Raw genomic sequence first — 22,510 nt, 5'->3', positions numbered from 1 at the left:
TCTTACTGTTTTATTAGAATAGCTCCGCAGACAGTAGCGTGCATTGGGTTCCTTACCAAGGTATGCATACTGCAGGAAAATTAAATGTAACGGCTAAAATTCTTCTCCTTCACGGGTTATATATCAATTTTAGGTTATGCAGTGCTTTTGTTCATGTATGAAGTGCACGCCACTGTCCGCAGAATATCATAATCATCATCATCAATCTATAGCAGTCCACCGTTGGACTTCTCCAAACGGGCGTGGACCAAAGGCTTCTCCCAATGGACGGGTTTGGCCATAATTACTACCCTGGGCAGATGATGGTATTTAGAGCACATAGGCAAGTGCTGCCCGTTCTCCTTTATATTCCCTAAGTCGCCTCGTACACCCTATGTCGTATCCCTCAGTGCCATCACGAGGGTATGTCCAATTAAAATTCAAACAATGCGGGATGAGGCGAGATAGGGATGAGTCGCGACGGCTGGTCAGTTGAACGGTACTGTTGGCGCAGCGGAGGGCAAGTACGTGGACGCCACGCAGGAGATGGTGGCGCTGGGCGTGTGCAACATCGCGTCGGCGTTCGTGGAGTCCATGCCGGTGTCGGGCGCGCTGTCGCGCGGCGCCGTCAACCACGCGTCGGGCGTGGCGTCGCCGGCCGGCGGCCTGGTCACCGGCGCGCTCGTGCTGCTGGCGCTGCAGGTACCGACATTGCACACAGCGCCATCTAGCCCCAAAGTAAACGTAGCTCGTGTTATGGGTACTGAGACGATTGATGAATATTATACATGAATATTTATTCATATTCAATGGCCGGTACGTCTTGAGAGACGGTTCAAGCGACGCTTATTAGTACGGCTAAATATTTTATTAACAACTGTACTCTGCAAGGCTAGGGTGAGCGGGAGACATCCCCTGGCGTGGGATACAATTAACGTATACTCCTGTCAAAGCACGGCAACAGGGAACAGAAGAAATTTGACCTCGCTAGTTATTACACGTAGGAAGGTTTATTATTTGGATAGTATTTCCTGCCGTGCGTCAATGCTTGGAGAGTTGATAAAATAATAGGAGTTATATAAGGATAAGCATCCCCGGGGAGAAAAATTTCTCCTGCTGATGAATCTACCGTGCCTTAAGTAAAAAAAAATGATTAATAAGTACATACTTAACTTTTTGCCAATTTACATAAAGAACTTTCGGGAAGAGATCATTGAATCCTTTTTGTAAATAAGAGTCGTGACAAAGTGTGGGTACTAGTAAAGTGAAGCTGAAATAACGAGGCTGTTTTTGTATTCCAGTATTTTACACCTTACTTCTACTACATCCCGAAAGCGTCTCTGGCGGCGGTCATCATCGCGGCTGTCGTCTTCATGATGGAGCTGCACGTGTTCAAGCCGATCTGGCGGACGAAGAGTAAGTGGCACGCGCACACGCCGCTCTCAGACTTTGCGGAGCCCTAGCTGTAGCTATTCAGAATTCTTAACTTTCTCACTTCTGCAAGAACAGCGTCACGAAAATCTCGCTCCCAAATAATTCCCGATTTCAGGATGCCCCAGAATTTTTGAGTAACTAGTACGACAGCTAGCAACGTCGGGAAAAAATGTCAGCTACTTAGGCCAGTTTTTAAATATGCTATCTCTCTCAATCTCTGGAACGGGCTATCTGGCTGCCGGTAGCGGTTGCGTTCATCAGTGCGCATCATACCTAAAGTATCAATTTTTTTATTTAAAAACGGGCCTACCTGAAATTCGCTCTCGAAAACTAGTGAGTAGGTATAAATGTGATGTTTCGCGTTGCAAGTAGTGGTATGTGGGTGGTTGCAGAGGTGGACATCATCCCGGCGGTGGTGACGTTCACGGCGTGCCTGGTGACGCGCCTGGAGCTGGGCATCGTGCTAGGCATCGCCGTCAACCTGCTGTTCCTGCTGTACGCGTCCGCGCGGCCCGCCGTCAAGGTCACGACTGCCGTGGTACGCTCCCTCACACCCGCCGCCACGAGCTCTACCGTATATGTCTCTCTCATCTAAGAGTGAAGCTATTGTGCTTGAATCATCGTCCATTTTCTATTTGAAATACTAGGTTTAAGACAAAGAACAATGGTAACAACAGTAATAATTGCCGGTCCACGGACGGTCACGGGAATGTAGGTATTTTCTACCCTCGAGGTAGAAAAAAATCGCTTTCAAACAGAACAACACATACTTCAACGTGCCATCCCGTGTCAATCCGTTAAGCCTTATGTGCAAGGAAGTAATTACATCTGCAACCAGGCCGGAACACAGGACTGGTTAGCGCCAGAAATAATTAGTAGTACTTCCCGAAAGAGGTCTGCCACAAATAGCTACTACAAAAGCAAGTAGTACACGTAAGCAGCGAGTGGCAGAGGGCCCCCTGGCGGCCGGTGTGAGCAGGGTTTCTGTCGCAGTCGGAGGGCGGCGTGCGCTACGCCGTGGCGTCGGTGGACCGCGCGCTCGCGTTCCCGGCCGCGGAGTTCGTGCGCCGCGCGCTGCGCAAGGCCGCCGGCGACGCGCCGCTCGTGCTGGACGCGCACCACGTGCAGGCCGCCGACTTCACCGCCGCCAAGGTGACTGCGCCGCCCCACATCCCTTGTAACCATTTTATACCCAGGGAACATACTCCATGTACTATTTGGAAGAATGGCTGAAGAACCGAGACATGTTTTGAGTACTTATACAACACAGATTTTCATTTAATTTTTGTCTGTCTGTCTGTCTGTCCGGGCATCAGATGAAACTACTGAACTGATTTAAATAAAATTTGGTATAGTTGTAGCTAATATTCCGGGTCAACATATAGGATACTTTTTATTCCGATAAACAATAAGCTTCCTCCAGGAAATGTGTTGAAAATTTTTATCAATTTTACTTTATACCTCCATTAAATTTGAATCGATTTTAATAATTCTTTTTTTATTTAAAAATGTATACTAAGCATGTATTGTCTAATTTTAATGAAGATCTGATAAATATTGTCGGAGATAAAGGACATAACTCTTCACAGATAACAGCACGTCGCAAGGCATATGGAACAACGATCGAATGCACGCGTACCATCCTGGAATAGCTCATATGCTTCTTTCAAGCAAAAAGCTCCTACAGGATAGCATCGCTTTATTTCCCGCATTTGTCTTTCAAAATCCACGCAACGGAGTTTTAGATGACTTGGTTTTTTTAGATAGGCATAGTTGAAACACCTATTATCAAGCTTTTGAGTTTGTTTCTTTGAACGCGCTAATCTCAGAAAATGTTGTTTCGGTTTCTTTAAAGTTCTATAATACAGTCCGCATCAACATAGGAATACTTTTTGAAGTTGACTCATTCGCGGACGAAGTCGCGCGGGTCCACTAGTCAATAAATAAAATACCATACCATTGATTAGATCCCATATGTACAGGTCAAACGATAGCTTGAAATTTATTCCGATAACATTAAGCACCGCTATAATTCACGGTTGCAGATATTTAACAAGCGTATAGAACTCTATGGAAACGCGTTATTCCTAGGCAATTTTATTCCATGCATTAACACCACCAGGAATTTATCTTATTTGATTATGTACATCCCGACTAACACAGAAGCTATAATGAACGATGTTCGCAGGGCATCAAGTCTCTGATCGAAGACTTCCACGCGCGCGGGCAGACCATCATCTTCTACAACGTGAAGCCGTCCATCGCGGAGGTGTTCAAGGGCGTGAAGCCGCGCGAGTTCGTGCACTGCTCGTGCCGCGTCGAGCTGGAGCGGTTGCTGCTCGAGGCGCAGCGGAAAGCCAAGCAGCAAGTGGCCTGGTAGGCACCGCGCTCGGGAGCGTGGCTATTGCTCAAATACGCATGCCCAAGAATTTTAGCTCTTCTTTGTTAGACTCCCTGAACCGTGCTACAAGGGTTTAATTTTTTCTTTCTGTCACTCAAGTCGTGCCAAAGAAATAAATATTGCAAAAATTTAAAATTACAAGAGTGAAGCGACCAAGCTCTAGATGAAATGAAATGAAACGAGAGGCAGGGAATGTAGGTATATCATCTACTCTGCCTTCGTCATATATTCTAGTTAAGTTGCAAAACTTTGAAAGGAGCACATAGTTATCATAATTTTAAAGAATAATCTGCACCCGCTAAAGTGTAGGGAATTACCGTAACGCTATCTCACTTGGTTTTTCGAAAGTGTGGCTAGTTGCCGTACATACTTAGTCAACAGGCAAGCCGAGCATGGCTATTTAAAATGAAATATTTAAAATCAAAAGTTATTTGTCAACCGACACTAATATTTTTTCAGATGGAACAGCACGTCAGTCATGTGCGAGATGTCCGACGCAGGGAGTGCAACGCGTACAAAGTAGTCAAAACAATTTTTATATCGGCAACACTAAAGTATTTGTCAATATTTTTATATAATTTTCCAAAATGTTGTATAAATGCGAATTAATCTAGTATGTTCGTGAATTTGTTACAAATTAAGCTGGAGTCTTATTATGTGACGTTCAAATCTCAACATCGTAATTTACGATCTTCGACGTCACATTCCAAATTGCGGTTACGATATGATTTGAATGCCATACAGTCGGACAGCAATAGACAGTATTTTAGATACCTACTTTTGTTTTGTATATTTATGTAACATAAATTAGATAGAAAATTAAATTAAGTAGAATAATGTATGTATGATAGAGTTTTCGACAGTATTAGAATTTAATGAATTGTTAAATAAATATTCCAAGAATGTTAATAGATGAATTTATTTTACATGAGAAACAAAAAATAGAAGATTTGTATGTACCAATTGGAAATATTTTGAAGAATTTGAAGTCGTTTGACTAAATTAGAGAATGGCAAAGTTAGCAATTGTACATAATATTTACCTAGCTAGAGCCGAATAATAAATTTTTTTTTTTATATAATCAGGGTGTATTAATTGCTAATTTATCAATTCTAAAGAAGCTAATCTTTAAATAAAGCACTGTGCTGATGCATACAATTAATCTGTGATTTTGGTTAAGTGAATAAGAATTATATTTTAGGGGTAACATTGAAAATATTTAAATAAAAAGTCAAGATGGAGATAATCAAATATTTATTTTACAATCGTCGAGACAGACCAGACCTGCGGCGCACCGCCGGCGCTACTACACCTGACGCTCGCGCGGGGCGACGTGGCTGCTGCCAATACATTCACTTTGGCATATTCCAACTTGGCATTCTTTCGTTTCAACTTTAAAATCGTATCTCAACTTTATTTGCCATCTATCACATAAAATATGATACATTTTTAGAACATACACGTTCAATCGTGGAATCTAAGAGGAAAGATTTCTAGTGAAAAGAGCAGACGTGACTCAATTTTATAAAGTAACATTTCAAGGTTGTTTGCTATGATATATATTCATCATATTATATAATAGTTTAGATTTCACTTAACGATTTCAATGCCATCGCGAAAAAGGCCGCTCCGAATAAACAGCAATGTTGCCCGTTGCGTACGCCATTACGAACCTGGTAAGTAATTGCGCAAAATACACAATCAGATCAACGTCTATTTAGATGAATCTATAGTTGTAAAATGTGTTATAACAAGTACAAAATCGCAATCGTCTCAGCCATGCGGGAGATTTGCGCAATTAATGACCAAGGCAAACGTCAATTGGGTAACGAACCGTAGTAAATAATTCTAAACATTCATAGTATAATTAAATGTGCCAATAAGTTCGCTATCCAACGTACAATACAGATTCATACACCATTTAAGAAAGTTGCCGAGCGGTTAAGTTGCTCTTTTTTGTAACTCTTGCAATAATCGATTAATCGATAGACCCGAGTAATAGTTAAACAGCAAATACAAATGAGTTTTCGATACTCTGTCAACTTTATCGTGCGGCAACATTGTCAGTCTGTAACACAGTCTCAATATTAACGTGTTTCGAATTAAAATGACATAATATTATTATATATACGCCAATTGATACCTAATTTCGCTAAACACGAAAGTAAAAATATACAATACAATAAAGTTTTCGTAATTCAAACTAAATAACCCTATGAAGATGCTTCGTTAGCACCAAATTTCAAACAGAACAATTTTTATATTGAGCAGCCTAAATTCATTTCATGTAAAGATCGCCAGACGGAAGTTACTACGAAAACTGAGCGAAAACTCGTGAAGACACACAGGAAGACTTCCACCGAGAGATCAGGTGGCAAGAAGTTTGTGACAGTTGAGTCACATTAGACGGAGGATACACTTCCAGATTCCGGATTGTCATAACAATTAGACAATGCGGCGACATCTATATGACGTTAAGTCGTAATTCATTGGAAACTGCAATCATTGACACTACGTACGGTAAATCTTGTACGAAGATATCACCAAACGTAACTTTAGTAGTTGTGACATTAGTATCATACAGAATCAGGGCCCAATTGGGTATTGTACATTGGTTTAACCCTTGATTGTTGTTAGAAAGCCTCTTTGATCCAGAACTATCCGTGCAGATAAAGAATGGAATTACAAATGGCGTTCGTATTACCTCTATAGGCTCGTAAACTATAGCTTCGATGTTATTTCTGGGGAATGAACAAAAATCTCCACGCAATTTTTACTTATACATATTATCTTTTAGTAACTCACTGATCTTAAAGATTTAATTATGTTCCAAAATCAGATATCAGTTAGAAAATCAAATGTATGAAATTACCGAACGATATACGATAGACAGATAGAATTTGATTCTGTTTGATTATTAGCTTCACCGGGCTTAGCCGTTGAGCTGATCTTGACGAACCATCTGAAACCTTTCTAGATTGCATTCCGGGACGGGCTTCGGGCGCTTTGTATCTGGCACGAACAATCCCAGAAAGTCGCGACTACGTTGTTCCTTAACGGCTATCTCCTTACTTGCATGGACAGTGTCCAACCTACAAGGCTCCGTATACTAATCGGTTATCAAGGTCATATTTTGCCAACAGAACATGTAACCTCCGTCCAACAAACGTATTTAAAGATAAAGAGTAAATAAATTCGATACCATATCTACTGCTCTTCCTCCATAACAGCTGCACGGTGACTACGGAACCCGTAGATGTTATCCCGCACAGCATAAAACTAAGCAATAAGAATCTTACCGCCAATGAGCACCACTAAAATTTGTTAACATAACATAAACAGAACACATCATTTTGTGAGATTCGCTTTGGTTTTCTCCGGAATATAGTGTTTCAATTAATTTAATAAGTAATAAGAAACTAAATAGTATATTTCCTTTCTTCAAGATAAAGGCAACTGGAAGTAATCGGAACTTAGAGAACGTCGCAAGTTTTTTGCAGCAACGATGTTTCTATACTCATCAAGGCAATTTTAATTTCGTCGTAATTACACATTTAAAAGTAGTAACTTTTTGGAACAGTAACCCAAATAATTTTACGAAATATTTGCTACTTTTAATTGTTAAAATGTAAAAAGGAGAATGGCGAGTTCCCATGTAGTTGTGGACCTCGATATAAGATCCACGTTAAAGAATAAAAGTTTTAATACCTGTAGTACTCAACCAGCCTAAAAAAAAGTCGATCGATTGTTGCATTAGAATTTTTTTGTAATTTTTTTTATTTTAGATCCACTACTTAAAAAGTATTAATAGATACTAAATAAACAATATCGGAGTCCGAGCGGTTTCCAAAATAGCTGGGTCCAACTACGCCCTTCTCCTTCAACATCAATCAATTTTAAATTTAATAATGTAGGAATACTTAGTAAAACTTGACTATTATTCCGCTCGCAGTTTTAGATTTGTTTTGTTTGCGTTATGTCCGTGGCGCCACCGCGCCGCAAGATCCCATCGCATCGCGCGCCCGAACCCGCTAGCGGCCGGGGCGCGAACACAATGTCATTTGGCATTACTTCTAACACAATATGACACATCTCTTAAACCAATATTTTGCACTTATCGAGTCAACAATTAAAACTTACTAATTAACTAATCGAATAATCACAATTAATCTAAAATAACATACAGATTGGTTAGTGTGACGTAACAGACTAGCACTAACTCGACAATGTTTTGATGTGACGTCATGTTAGAGTATTTTATTATTCTAAATATTGGCAGATAGGGACTCGTCCGCGGAATTTCTTGAGTTGCCACCACACCCTCCCGATCTTCGAGACTAATTAGGAAAGAGATGAGATATCTCATCTCGTTTTCTTCTACGATTATACATTATTCTACAAATATGTAGATCGATCTGGGCGTTGGGAAGGTGTGGTGTGGATTTTATAAAATAATATGGATAAAATAAAATATTTAGTAATGAGTTGATACACAGACTGTGTTCCTACTAGTAGGTAATAGTTATTCGGATACATACAACGCCCGGCAGCTTTAGCACGAGATCGTAAAACAAGTTCCGATGGTTTTTGAGTATCAATACAATAAAACAGTAAAAATTTACCTAAGGCTTAGAAGTTTCACATTACGTGCCACCATACGTATTAAACTAACAAAGGCAGACAGCCGCACTTCCCGCAACCTACGTTTTTACGTACATTTTGTATATACTATCAAGTATATACTTAGTCAGCGGCATCTGAGAATTTAATGGTCGAGCTTCAAAACAACCAGCTTTAGATAAATTTAGTGTGACGTCATTCGATACACTAAAACAATTTTCTCTTGTTTGAAATTTCTTACTAAGAGTACTCATTCTCTATGACATTAAAATCGAAACGTAAAATTTGACACTTCGTCGTACATGAACTGTAAAAATTTACGTCTACAACGTAACGCGTCATAGCGAATAAGGCCAGGACCTAGCTGCGCGCGTGGCGTCGCCTCGCGCGACAATCCCTTAAGCTTACGTACTACGTTACACTGAGAGTAAATTCCGTAATACTAAGTTCACAATATAAATGCAATTAGAATCTCGAAAACGTTATGTTCAACCGAACGAGATTATCGTTTCGCACCACTCTGTCCTCACATCACTCGCCACGGACTCTTGTCTTATACTAAGTCGACGGTGAACCTATTGCCAAGCGAAGCAGCGCGGTTCAACTACTTTCGAAATACGAATCATAAGTACCTAAGTACTTATTCAGAGATAAGTGATAAGTGATGAGGAAACCATTATGGATCAAAAATAATCTTTTAGGACTTCATTGAAAAGACGAATGGCAAAATGACCAGGAACCGCACCGCTTCGCTCCCGCCAAAGCGCTCCCGCCGCGCACGCTCCTCATTTGTTAGGGACTTTGTATAAAAAAGTCAAACAGGAGCGTCCATCGTCTGTAACTACAAAGCGCCTGTTGCAAGCGACCCGTGCGCTACAGCTCAGAGTCCGGAGCCGTCGCCGCCCTACAACCTTTACAACTAAATTCTTTCCTATCACTCATAGTGCTCGAAGTCGAAAAATAGACAAAACGACCACAATTTGGTCTACTCTCACACGGATACTTTAGCACGCTTAGCTGAAGACATCAAAGCAAAATGCGTATTATATTTAATGACTTAACTTTAGAAGATTGTTTATCCAAGAACTAATGACCAGTTAACAAACTGTTAAATAAAGAACACAGTTCAAACTTCGACGTAATGACGTTGGTACATAAACAACGAGACTCCATAGTTAAATAATTTGATGTTTACAACTAACGATACGTTGAAAGAATGTGTTGTCCACCAATTGCACTGGCACTCAAAATGTATATGCCAATGCGATCACTTCCGTCAAGAGTTATAAAGGGATCCAATTGCCCCCGTGTGAGAACAGACTCACTTACGCTAGATCAATATGCTAATACACGAATCTCTCAGATCCCCGTGTATTTGTGCGGGCGCCCGCGATCACGAACGTAAAACATTCCATCTCGGAAATCATTTAAAACACGAAATACTACCACGTAATAATATATAATAATATAAACCTTGAGCCACCAGAACGGCTCCGGTCGAACACATCTCAGCACTACAATAAAAGAAATAAAGTCATTCGAGGAACCTCACAAGATTTACTAGAAAACCATATAAGTGGAAATAAAAAGAGGCAGATTAAAGACATTTTAGATAAATCTTTAAGTTGAGAAACGGTAGCAACTCTCAATAATAGTTAATATTGGAAAGCCATACTATGTTATTTAGCACTGACACAAATGGTGCAAGTAGGCAGTCTCTTCTACAGAATGAAAGAGACAATTACTGCATATAATGAAAGAACGAATTTATTCTTCTGGTTGGCTTATCCAGATTTTAACGGGTTAATTTTGGAAGGGATTTAACGTATCTACCTTTTTTTAGGGTGCCTCGTAAAGACTTTACATTGAATATTTTGTAGCAAACTTTTGCGTAACAGATTTCACAAACGCAATTCATTTCCTTGATTTTATGGCGTGTTGCTGGGTCAACTGGTATCCTTTTCGGGCTACTTGTGTCATTCAATTTTGGGAATTATTTTATAAGAATGAACGTCACGAAATGATTTCAATGTCATTACTGGCCTTATGTTCGATAGGAGCCGCCCGGCGAAGATATAAAAATCACTATAAGAGTAAACTATGAGACAGTCGAAATATGGCAGTTACCGTGACTGAGAACCGAACTACACCACCACTGTGGCTCCTATCTGTACCATTCTTCCATTTCTTATCTTAACGTTAACTAACTGTATGGCATACAAGGGCCGGAAATTACGCATAGAGGATCCTATTTGTTAATTATTCTAGAAAAATATTTTTTTTTTGTTTTTTGTATTTTCCTTCCTCTATTTCTATAGACTATAATAATTTAATTACGGCACGGCTCATGAGATGTTTCATGTATAGTATACAAGGGACAGATAAACCTCTTCTCACATATGTGGAAATTATTCTGTTAAAGCGATTGCTTCTACCAGCGTGAAATAATTGTCTTTGGTCGCATTGTATGAGAAAAAGCTTGGCCACTGGCAGTTTGCCTCGGCCTTATCTGTTATCATGAGTGCCTAGACGCATAATGGAGCTATTCAGAATGGTCCAACAAGGACCTAGTTAAAATACGTTCTTCCGGTGATTGTGAATGATCTGTTGGCGGTAGAGTGGTGTATGTTTCAGTACTTCAGAAAGTCGTCGTCCAGTTCCGTGAGCGCCAGTTTACTGTCTATCACTGCGAACGAGAAAACACTTGTTATCACATGGACATTACATCCAGGTTCCAAAGGCACCAGTTAGTGATTAGCTTCTAGAACAACAACCGCGGTCAAAGGGAAGCCCCCATGAGTCAATCAGAGATCCTGGAGATGAGGGTGGCAACCGAGCAGCGGCAGTAAGGGGATATCAATTATTCAGCAACCTAACTTAAAATCCAGTGATAAATATTCACGCACAAAAAAATAAGACTATTATTAATTATTATTATACATCTGAACAAGAAATTGTCAAAAATGGGGCCTTTGTTTTTGCAAAGAGATCTTCCAATAGTAAATAAAAATTTCCTTTGTGTGGAATAAGTTTAAACGCTCATTAGATGAATATAGTAACTTAGACCTACTAGGTCGAGGGATTCCTACAAAATTCATGACATCACATATTTATCGTAATCCTAGGGTGCCTTATACGGCTCACGTGATACGTGAACTATCCATCATCGCAGTTCAAATACAGCAAACCGTAAACATTACGATGGTCCATGCTAGTCACTTGGGAACCAGCTAGTGGAAGCAATTCGTGTACAGTATGCACTTACGCGGGTCCGGGATAGTAGTATGGCGGAGGGCGCTCGTACTCCGTAGGCCCGTGGTAGCGGGGCGGTCCTTCTTCCCAGTGCCTGCAACCACCACCCAAAGCTATGAGTCGCTAACTACACACTGCGGTCATTGCGTGCCGTGCACATGTCTACGTAAAGCGAGATGGAGGACACTTTTTGCAGGTGATTTGTTCGCGATTCTTTTGGAACAATGGATTTCTCAACATTTAAAATATAATGTATTTAATAAGAACGTTACATTGTGTTGATTTTAAAAAAATAATTTAGTCCCGCGAGTACTGCGGTCGTGTGCCTGACCTCGAAGTATGCTAATGAAACACTAACAAAGGTGTGAGTGTATACAAATGGAGGACAATTTGCGTGATATGATGATAATATGATGATGATAGTACCAGATTGATAGTGCAGCATTTAACAAAGACACATGCACGAATGATCAATAGTAAGAAACCCGGAACTGCCTTTTCATCATTTTCATGTGTGAGGTACCTCGGAATGCAAACTTAATTTATCCACATCAATCGCTTTATTATGCTCATGTTAGCTCTTATTAGATTAAAAAGATACATCCAATGTTTCCGATAGCTCGCTGAGAGAAAAGTTGCGAGTACTGTAGCTATGCAAGCTACTGAGCTGAGCATAACTTCCTGGTGTATCTTACTCATTCGACTTAGCTTGGCCCCTTGCAATGCAGATACCTCACACAAGGGGGAAAAGGCAGCTCAAACAGTGATCGAAGAGAGGAAGAGTGAGTAAATTTCCGGTACTCAAGTGACAAGAGTGAGAGTGGGGCAGGTGTGTCGGGAGTAGTCTCACTTTGGCGCCATATCATTATATCTGCGCGCGTGGTGTGCGTCGACAGGCGGCGCCACGCTCGCGCCCTCCTCCCCCCGCGCCGCGCGCCGCGCCCCGCTGCCGCCGGCGCCGCGCTTCTCGGCCTTGTAAGCACTGCAACGTGACACACCGTCGGACCGCGCGCCGCGCCCGCCACCGGCGCAAACGTTACTGCTTTACCGTGCTAATGTACTCATACTTTCATTTCGAAAATAGGAAAAAATCTTCCTTTTGTCCTTTCCCAAACATGATAGTTTTTAAAAGAATACTGAGCTCAAAAATAGCCCTTAGGCGAATTAATATAATATTTTTTATAGAAAATTAAAATGAATTTACTTGTCGGCGTTTGCAATAGTGTCGGGCTACTTTGAAACCAACGCGAATATACACGTCCACGAGGTAGATTTAAAAGCAAAGGGTAATCTTGCCAAGACTATGCCCTTTCGGTTGCTTAAAGAACTACCGACGTGGGGATGATCGAATAAGTGATACTACCGGAGCTGACATGACTTCACTTCATAAAAATTATGTTTCTTCCATAAATTAAAAGTATTAGTTTGGGTGATTATTCGTGAAAAACGACTCTAGGATAAAATTCAATCTTTAAATTGTCCCAAAGAAGTCGTCAGCTCCGATTGTCTAAGTCATATCAAAAATAAAATACTTTAAACAGGATTCAGATGAGCTAGGTTAGCACTGTAAAGAATTGGGAAAGATTTGTGGTATACATCAACACAATCATGTTTATATCTCCGTAACTACTATTTTCTTTGGTGAACAAAAAAGTGTATTCATTCATTGCATCACTTCATTAATCGGATCGTTGCAGTCTGTTCGACTAACTAACTGTTTGTTGTATGTGATCTAATCGTTGAACTGGCTGGTCTTCATCTAATACTTCATGAAACGGTGTCAGGCTAGTAGATGTCGGTCACAATACGCGAAAACCAACATCATGAGATAGACGACAAAAGACAAATTGTTCCCATTTTAGGAGTAGGTAGGTAGATACACAGCTTTGGAATACAAAGTCCAGAGTTGAGCTGCGAACAGACAGACAAACGCACTAGGCTAAACTGTAATACTTCCTTCCTTAAAATAGTTTAAAATCTTAAATTATCATCTGAATCCCGCTGCAAGTAACAATTGCACTCACAAATACATCAATAGCAACATTCATGCAATATCAATTTTCGAAGCTAAAACAATTAGCCTGCCTAAAGCTGCCTTTACAGAAGGGCTGTCAAGAATGCAAACAGCGTTACGTGGAAGTGTTATTATATTCACCTCAAGCAATTCTACATTTTTTTAGCTGAAGCCTAGCCTGTGAGAAAACTTAAGATATGCTAATGTTTGAAAATGGAGACATCCTATTGGCTGGTGTCGTAACGCACTGCTCCGCATTCTCACATCCCTGGTGGATAGGCAGCTTAAAATACAACTAGAATATAAACCCACTTCAATAAAATCACTAGAAAGTTCAAAGAAGAAAAAGCGAAAATCAAACAACTAATAGAAAGGTTATAAAGAAATTTGATACAGGTTTGACATATTGAAGCAAACTTCTGCCTTAAGTAAAACTTGCTTAAAGTTCCGTTGTCATAGATAAAGTATCATAGATATAGTATAGTTGAAAGGGTAAAAGATCATGCAATGAAAACCGGCTACAATACAGAGCGTTAAGTGTGCAATTAATTTAACACATTTTTATTTCAATTTCGATGAAGATTTGATGAAGATTTTAGGCGAGGTAAGAACTCCATAGCACGTAGAGTGTGGCGTATAGAACGTTATTTCGTAGTTTTCATACTACTTTAATATAAACACTGTGTCAATAGCCAGCAGCTGGAAAATACAATCAGTGCTAATTAGTTATTAAATTACTTTAACCACTTGGTAGTTCGTATTTAGTAAAATTGTATGTTATGAGTAGGTACATTTGTGAGATAATTTGAGAAAACTTAACTAAGACAGTTAAAAACTATCTTTATCACAAAATACAATTTAAAATCGTAAGATTATGCATAAAAATCATTGTAATTTAATAAATGACCAAATTATTTTAGTATTGAAGAATTTGCGACGTGCGGTCTTGAACCACAAGAATTTATATTAGAAAAACTGGGTTAGTTAAAGCGTAAAATAACGACTTTGGATAGCAACGTAAGATTTTTACGACCAATCATGATAATTACCGGGACCGATAGCTTAACAAGCTTTCCGAGGGGCGGATACAAACATAGATGTCAACCATTAGCGAGATGGCTCAACCCGTGCAGTCACTCCGCACCATCTCATTGAAAATGCGAAGTATAAATAAATAATCTTGTGTTTAAAAGCACAACGAAACGCCCTGCAACATGCAACAGTCACACAGCCGGGATAACGAAGTTATACGTACGAGATAATGAAATGTATGATAGTTAGTTACCACGAGACGAGCCCGCTGCCCTGCAGTCTCTACCGCCTTCGAGTCGCAATAACTGCCTTACTCCTAACAATCTATCACACCAAACTTGCTCTGACTCACAAACTTACATATACTGCTAAACTAGACATAGGCTTCATGTTGTACATGAGTCCTCATTTAATATACATACAATATGTGGTTTAATGCTAGGTCGCCACGTGCGTGCATGGTATTTTTAATGCCTTCATACATCATGAATACTAAACGGCTCTTCGATAAGATCACTATTTTAACCGTCTGTATGTCCTTTTTCCAAAAAAAAAGATAGCTAGCATACGAGTAGTAGGGGGTCTTAGGGCATTAGTTAAGGAAAAATCCCAATTGTATTTACTGTTACGGTAGAACCACTTGTACAAGTTACATCGACAATAGTGATTAGCATAGAAACAAGTAATCTAACGTCAACTACAAGCGAACAGCAATGTCATCTTCTATTTGAAAAGTGCTCCCAATCGTTTATTAGTTTCGCTGCTTCATTCCAAATACAACAAGAGCCTCATATTCGTCAATAAATACGCACAGCGGCCGGCTACCAAGATTGTTGTAACGTATTAAATTACTGTTATTTCAAATATACTGCGTGAAATCAATAGAAAATATTCGTTTAATCGGTGCTACCTGCCCTACTCGCAGAAGCAGTCTTTTTAGTTTGAATGTTTAGATGCAGCGTCGACCATTACTTTGTACGTGGGGACCCAGCTTATTACAATATTGGTAATGATTTGATCAGGACATAGGTGATTTCCTTTTAGACAGATCATTAACTAACATTAAATTTGACCTTTTGAATGATAATGTACTAAGTACTAGAGTAGTCACGTTCAACAAGAACTATGCGCACGCCTATGTCAATTGTTTTAAACCCTTTGTTTGAATGTGCTTATCCCTGAGATTGATTTCATCTAAAAATTAAATATTTCATATTTAAAGTTAGTAAAGGTTATTGACTAATCGTGATAACCCTTAGGAACCAAGCAAACCATGTAATTATTAGTAGACCGCGGTGCATCGCGGTCGGTGAGGGTATAGTATGTAGAATAGCATCTGAAAGTTTATGCGAAAAATTCTGGGCCTAAACCTCTACTCATATCAAGAAAATGGGTTGAATTATTTAAACCTCGTGAGCGATTTAGTGTCTTAGAGCGTCTGAATAAGTACCGTGCAGTGTCTTAGCAAGCGTTCTCGCTTATACGCTCGGCATTTGCAACACTTGATTTGGGCGCCGACTCTAGTACGTAGTACACCATCAGTATTTCGAGACTACTATAGAATGACACATAATTGGAGACAAAAATTATGCTAATAAATACAATACATATACAATTTGAATCCCAATGAATTCCTTGGCTAAAACTAATTCAATTCTCTGCAGTGCGCGCCTACTCCCTATGATTATGACGTTTTCATTTATTCTAGTAATATTTATACATGATTAGATGTAACAATAATATAATCATTGATATACCTTCCATTCCTAAACACGTCGCTATTATGATATGATGAATAGTTTAAGAATTTGATATGAATTTCAATATTCTAGTTCTTTATAGTAGTTAAATGGTTAAACTACCCCTATATAATTATATTAACATTCAAAAAAAATGAAGCATAATGTATGCTGAATATAAAATTTACAAATTCCTACCTCCTAAATTTTGTAGACAATTAAAAAGCCTTAAAAATACGTTACTATTATACGTTAATTATTTATCTGTGACATTGAAATAAAACATTACTCCGGTTTATGAACTATAACTGGCGCCACCAGTTTAAAGTCACTATCTCGCAGTTTGTGAAGGTTAGCCTACAACTTAATACTGATTATAATTATGTATGAGAGTACTTCTCGCAGTACTTGTGTGCGTGTGGCAAACTACGGCAAACTCCGATGCGCTCGCGCAATCAGATATCAACTTAGGGTGCGATCACAACATAAACATAATGTCACAACGCTCGGCAGATCCGGTCACTTATGTTTGTAAAACTTAACAAGTAAGGACCAATCAAGGGAATCTACTCTGCATGTGTGCTTTAGCACATAGGAGGGACGTTACGTTTTAGAGAGGCCAATCTTCACCAGCTTCAACTTCAATGTCACAGCGAGTACAACTCAAACGCTAAAATTCACATGGCGACCTTTCCTCAGTGAAGCTGTCAAAAAGCTACCAACAACTGTAAAATGCTTATAAAACGCGAACACTACCGTACAATCTTTGTATCAAAACTATGCCAATACTTTGAGAAAAATCCGCTCACAACGTCTACTCCATTTCGGTCGGAATGCTTCTTAGTATATATTATTGAGATCAATTTTGTATACGACATCACAGGAATTGAAAGCGTTGGACCGGGCTCGCTGAATTCGAAAAATAGCAATATTACTGACAGGCGCAAAAAACTAAGTATAGAGCTGATGAAACGCGCGACGTCTATGCTAAATATGCACGATGCGTGGCGTCATTAAGGATTCAATAATTACTAGAATATGCTTGGGACACGCGCCGTCACTGGTCATAACTACGCAAAATATAGGGCGAGCCGGTCGCTGAGGTTAGCAATGGACGAATTTCACGATTTATAAAAGCTATAGCTCATTTTTTAATCTTCGCTACGTTCAGATTATATGGCACATTTAAGAGCAACTTTTTATTTTAGAGAATAAGTAATATTAATTATGCAAAATCTATCCTATAAGCTTTGAGTGATGCTATTAATGCAAAGTAACAATCTAAATAATTATTTTACAACCGCGTGGACAAATGGCGTGGAAGACGAACGAACCGAAATAAGTCTCGACTAGTAATAAATTGGTCGTTTTGACAAACGCAACACACTCGCAACTCGCACTTTGGACATGTATGTAGCCTTACTACAAAATTTGCTTGCTCGCAAATCCTGTACTTCTGGATTTTATTTTACTAACAAATCAAATTCAAAAACCCACGCCAAAGAATTTTAACTTTAATATAATGCAAATAAGATCAATTTCATTCCGATGTTCCATAGTCAAAAACGACTCCTCGATTGCGGCCGAGCAAATCTTGCACTGAGGCGACTGGTAAAAGCTCCTTTCACCAAAAATGTTAACATTTTAACCAACGTACACTCCTACAGTTTTTTGTTATATATATAATCAATTATTTTTATTACAAATCGTTTAGATAATACGAATACAACATCAAAGATATAAATGGCAAAAAGTATCGTAATAATTTTAACGTTATAAATTTTTATACAAAAACCGTTAACCATTAAGCCTAAACATATCGTATCAAATTTTACAATCGTTTAACGTAACGAAATAAAAGTTTGAATATCCTTATAGTTCCACATTCTGATTAGCAAGAGGAGTTAATAATTTGGGTTTGAACGCTATCAGTACATGTGCACATGCACCCAATATCTCCTCTGCGGAGTGGCGCCTAGTCGGACTCGTGGATGCCCGACTCGTTGTCCTCGTCCTTGGCGTCGAGGCGCGTCTTGAGGTCGTCGATGAGCGCGGCGGGCGGCGCCACGAGCTGGCACACCACGTCGCGGCCCTCCAGCACCACCTGCGTGCGAGTGGCGCCCACGCCCGCCACGCCGCCGCCCAGCGCGTCGGCGGCGTTGCGGCCCCGCCACTCCGCGATCTTGCCCTCGATGTCCAGCGTGCTGCGCTTGGAGCCGCTGCGTACGGCGCAAGGGTCAGAATCGCTCGCCCGGCGGAGCTCGTGCCGCGGTACCACGCGCTGCCGGCGCTCCGCCTCGGGGCAGCTCACACCACAGGAACGAACCGAGTGCAAACCATCACGGAAGTCACAAACGGTGATCAATCCGTACCTTTTTCCTGTGATGTGTACTACTCGAAAGCGCTATGCGTATTTTTGATTTTGGTGTGTTTTATTCCAAAAATCTGTTTTAATACTAAGAGAAATGTATTTCTATAAAGAGTTAATTAAAAGACTATGTCATACCTAAATCAGCATGCGCATCTCTTTTACGGTGCTGAAGACTCGAGTATACGCGTTTATACTTGAATGTTATTAATACCATGTACCTCGATACTTGAGCCCGCATGACACTAAGTCGGGCGGCTATTAATGCCATCTCCTAGCCGACGAACAAAAATAAACAACTAAAAATTATAAATTAACTAAACATAATTTAACAGTCTGTTATTGGGTACCCTCGTGCGGGACTTGCATGCCATGCTTGTCCTATACACATGCTAACTTACACTTATTATAACAATCGTTTACATTTAATGACATGTTAGATTTACATTGTACTCGCTAGATACCGCATAGTTAACTATTGCTTAAGGATTTTATTTTTCGGATAGTTATAAAACCTCTCAAAGACACCCATGCAAAAGAATATGTACACTCGGCTTTACGAACCCTGACATAACGAATCATTTCAATATATTTTTTATGTATATTTCGTTATACTTATTGATATACAGACAGAATTTAGGATCTGTTCAAATTAGGCGATCTTTATAAATCTACACAATTGGTAGAGGTTTTTCTTTAATCAATTTTACAGTTAAAACGAAGTAGGTAATCGCGATGCCACATACATTTCTGGTTGAGTGGAAGGATAGCTTCTGAGATTTGATTCACCTACCTGCACCTTTAATAATATATTCGAATTTTTGTTTCGATCGAGCGCAGGCCTTGATTTCGCAAATTTTGTTTTTGCGGCAGAAATGGTCTGTTATAAAAGGTGGTAAAAGATTATCAGGCATCCAGGATGCTGAGGATAACATCGCGAGTTCTGCGGCTCGGTGCTGGAAGCTGAACCGTGCGAGAGCCACCACTGAAATGTATGTGCGGCTCGGTTGCGACCGGGTGGAATTCGGCTGACGTCGGTTAGTAAGCCCGAGCGCACGGCGGAAGCGGTTAGCAGCATGCATGGAGAGTGTAAGAGGCGCTAGAGGCAGGCCAGAGGTACGGTTGCTAACGGAAGGGGTAAAGGCAGGTGGCACTTACTTGGCGAGGGGTACGTTATCGCGGTCCGCGTACGCGTCATACAAATACTCGCTGCAACAGACAACACACGCGTTAGCGACCACGGACCGCGCCGCCGGGCGCGCACTCGCCGTCACATTCAGATCGCAACTGCGCTGCGTGACGTCAGCGCGACACTGCTCGTATGACGTCACCGCGCGCCGGTTACGATATCAATGTCATAGAGAATGTAAGCCCTCAGCTCATACGAACTCCGTATAGTGTTTTCAGTTTTAGTGAGATCAGGCTGACGGGGCTTTTTGTACAGGATTCTGATTCAGTGTCGAACCAAAACAATGTCGTAGGATCCAGGTCCAAGCTTTTATTTCTCGAGAGAAGGGATATCCAATGTTTGCTAATTATAATAATATTATGTAAGGGAAGATTGTGCCACTATTTTATACTGGAAGCAATGTCTAGAGAGGGGATACCATTTTAATAAATAATATTTAAAGTCAGTCATGAAATTGTTTTGCTATTATTTACTGTACCCCTTTGCCCATTCAGATGATATGAGAGAATCTACAAATTCCGTGTTGAGAAAATTGAGCGCCCAATTTAAGAATAAAATTAAAGTGTAGTTAATTCTTTAAAAGTACATATAGAATACAAATATATTCGGACACCTTCTAGTTCATGTGTAGAGGGGCGCGACGTCACAGACCTACGGATGCTGGACAAGGAGATTCTATCTGGTATTCAAGTGTTTGTGACTCTACACAATAGTCGTATATTGAGTCTCAACTAAACGTACGTCAGTTAAAATATATTACTCATATAACTTAGGTATCTCTTATTCATATAAGTTGCTAGTACTTAAATTACACATGAATTAATATAATAAGTCATTACAATAACAAAATGGTACGAAATACGTCATGTCTAGCGTCAGGGTAAACTAATCACTAGTAACACCTTACTTCGAAATAGCCGACGGGACGCGGGTGGATAGACACTGAAAAGTAAACTTGTTATGATGTTGATGTTCCATGAGTCAAATCAAATTACCAAAAAACTATCAAACGAAAATTACCTCTATCTAATATATTAGTGCTTATTGTACAAACTATAAGAAGTCCGATTTATACTTGCGTGGAGGATACTGACGTGTGATGTGTTGCCAGAGGATAAAAACATTTTAAACATCACTTATACATTTAACAATACGATAAAGTGACACGTTTTCAGTGTGCTATTTTGTTCATTGTAATAAGATATGTCAATTTACTCCATGCATGTACAAATGCGGCTTTAAATGTTCACAGTACATTGCGCGCTACATTGGGGCTCAACGAGGAAGTGTGTGTTCGATGAGACGACCGCAAGCAATGTACGACTATGGACTAGCGAGCTAAATACAAGCCCGTACTACGGTTAGGGCCTACGCACAACAACGAACGACCAACACTCAACACTTGGCTCATTGGAATGCATGCATTAAATTTTTGGAGGCAAGCAACATTACCACTGATTATAGAGGGGCTTCGAATATACTATCGATATCTATTATTCATAATACAGCATTCATAAGTTCGCGCAAAGAGGGTAAAACAGTCTCGGGACCTATCGAATAGTATTATGGTTGCAAAGTAAAATATATCTCACAAAATTGTATAATTACGGTATATTATTAAAAAAAAGAAAAAAAAAGGTTTTTAAGAGAGCTTGAGTCTGAAATCAGAGTCCATACGACATTCTAATTGGAATACTCTGTTAATTAAGTTTGTATCGTCTACGTCGAGTTCTGGATTTCTGTTGTATAAAACCAGACAAACTTAACTTTAGTTAAGTGCGTTAATATGATGTAAAGGCTCAAGCCAGAACACAGATAATTTCAACTAAAACATCTCTCGACTCTGTGGAAAAATATAAAAGTGCTAAAATTAAACAAAGAAGAATATATTAATAGGAAAAAGTAACAAGAGGAGGAGAGTTAAACTTTAATATGTGAGGAGGTTTTGATTCCAATGAGCCAATGGGGGAATAATGGGGTCAAGTCAACGTAGCATGTTGGTGCAAGCCGCTATGGGGTCGAAGAGCACACGTCCGAGCCTCACCAGTGGGCACCGCCGCGCCGTACCGACCACTACGATTATGCTCTCGTTCCTCTTTCAACGTCAAGAAGCGCAAGGTTATCATAATTTTCGCAAAATGTTACCAACGTTTCGGTTTGAATCGAGTTCCTTACGGCAAGTCAAAGCCATGATAATTATACATAGGAAGTAAGAATTCTCAACTCTTCTTGATTCACATCCGCAAAGTATTAAGTAAGAACCGAGGAACAGATTTTTATTGTCATCAAAAACTAAATTTTGACTACCATTGCTCCATATATCCAATCTACCAAAACTCTCCAAAAGAGATAAATTTTCAGTGCCGCAGGGATACAGGACGCTATGCCAAACTTTTAACTTCTCCGATCTTCTTAAAACAGACGGAATGAATAATTTGTGAGTGTCAACTGATGGCCGGGTAGATACGTCCAAGAGATTGAG

General features: G+C 39.9%; 2 protein-coding genes across 7 annotated transcripts in view; one reads left to right on the top strand and one right to left on the bottom strand.

Moving 5' to 3' along the window:
• LOC120629150 (sodium-independent sulfate anion transporter-like) overlaps positions 1–4,401 on the top strand; it is a 39,568-nt gene extending 35,167 nt beyond the window's left edge. For both annotated transcript variants that reach the window (XM_039897955.1, XM_039897956.1), the window contains exons 8-13: positions 494–681; positions 1,281–1,395; positions 1,806–1,951; positions 2,407–2,565; positions 3,602–3,789; positions 4,274–4,401. In XM_039897955.1, coding sequence (XP_039753889.1) covers positions 494–681; positions 1,281–1,395; positions 1,806–1,951; positions 2,407–2,565; positions 3,602–3,789; position 4,274 — 797 coding nt within the window. In that variant the 3' untranslated portion in view covers positions 4,275–4,401. The remainder of the gene's footprint in view (positions 1–493; positions 682–1,280; positions 1,396–1,805; positions 1,952–2,406; positions 2,566–3,601; positions 3,790–4,273) is intronic.
• A 650-nt stretch (positions 4,402–5,051) lies between these two features.
• The window catches only part of LOC120629149 (prominin-like protein), a 58,275-nt gene continuing 40,816 nt past the window's right edge, over positions 5,052–22,510 (bottom strand). For 2 of the 5 annotated variants that reach the window (XM_039897950.1, XM_039897952.1), the window contains 2 exons: positions 19,998–20,048; positions 18,011–18,690 (listed from right to left, as the gene is read on the bottom strand). In XM_039897950.1, the coding sequence (XP_039753884.1) occupies positions 18,447–18,690; positions 19,998–20,048 (295 nt within the window). In that variant the 3' untranslated portion in view covers positions 18,011–18,446. Of the gene's footprint in view, positions 11,121–11,699; positions 11,781–12,536; positions 12,669–18,010; positions 18,691–19,997; positions 20,049–22,510 lie in introns of those variants that run through there. The other 3 variants (XM_039897951.1, XM_039897953.1, XM_039897954.1) reach the window with 3 other exon arrangements.

The sequence above is a fragment of the Pararge aegeria genome, chromosome 14 (assembly GCF_905163445.1).
Source record: "Pararge aegeria chromosome 14, ilParAegt1.1, whole genome shotgun sequence".
Taxonomy (NCBI): domain Eukaryota; kingdom Metazoa; phylum Arthropoda; class Insecta; order Lepidoptera; family Nymphalidae; genus Pararge; species Pararge aegeria.
This window is presented reverse-complemented; position numbering and strand designations above follow the sequence as displayed.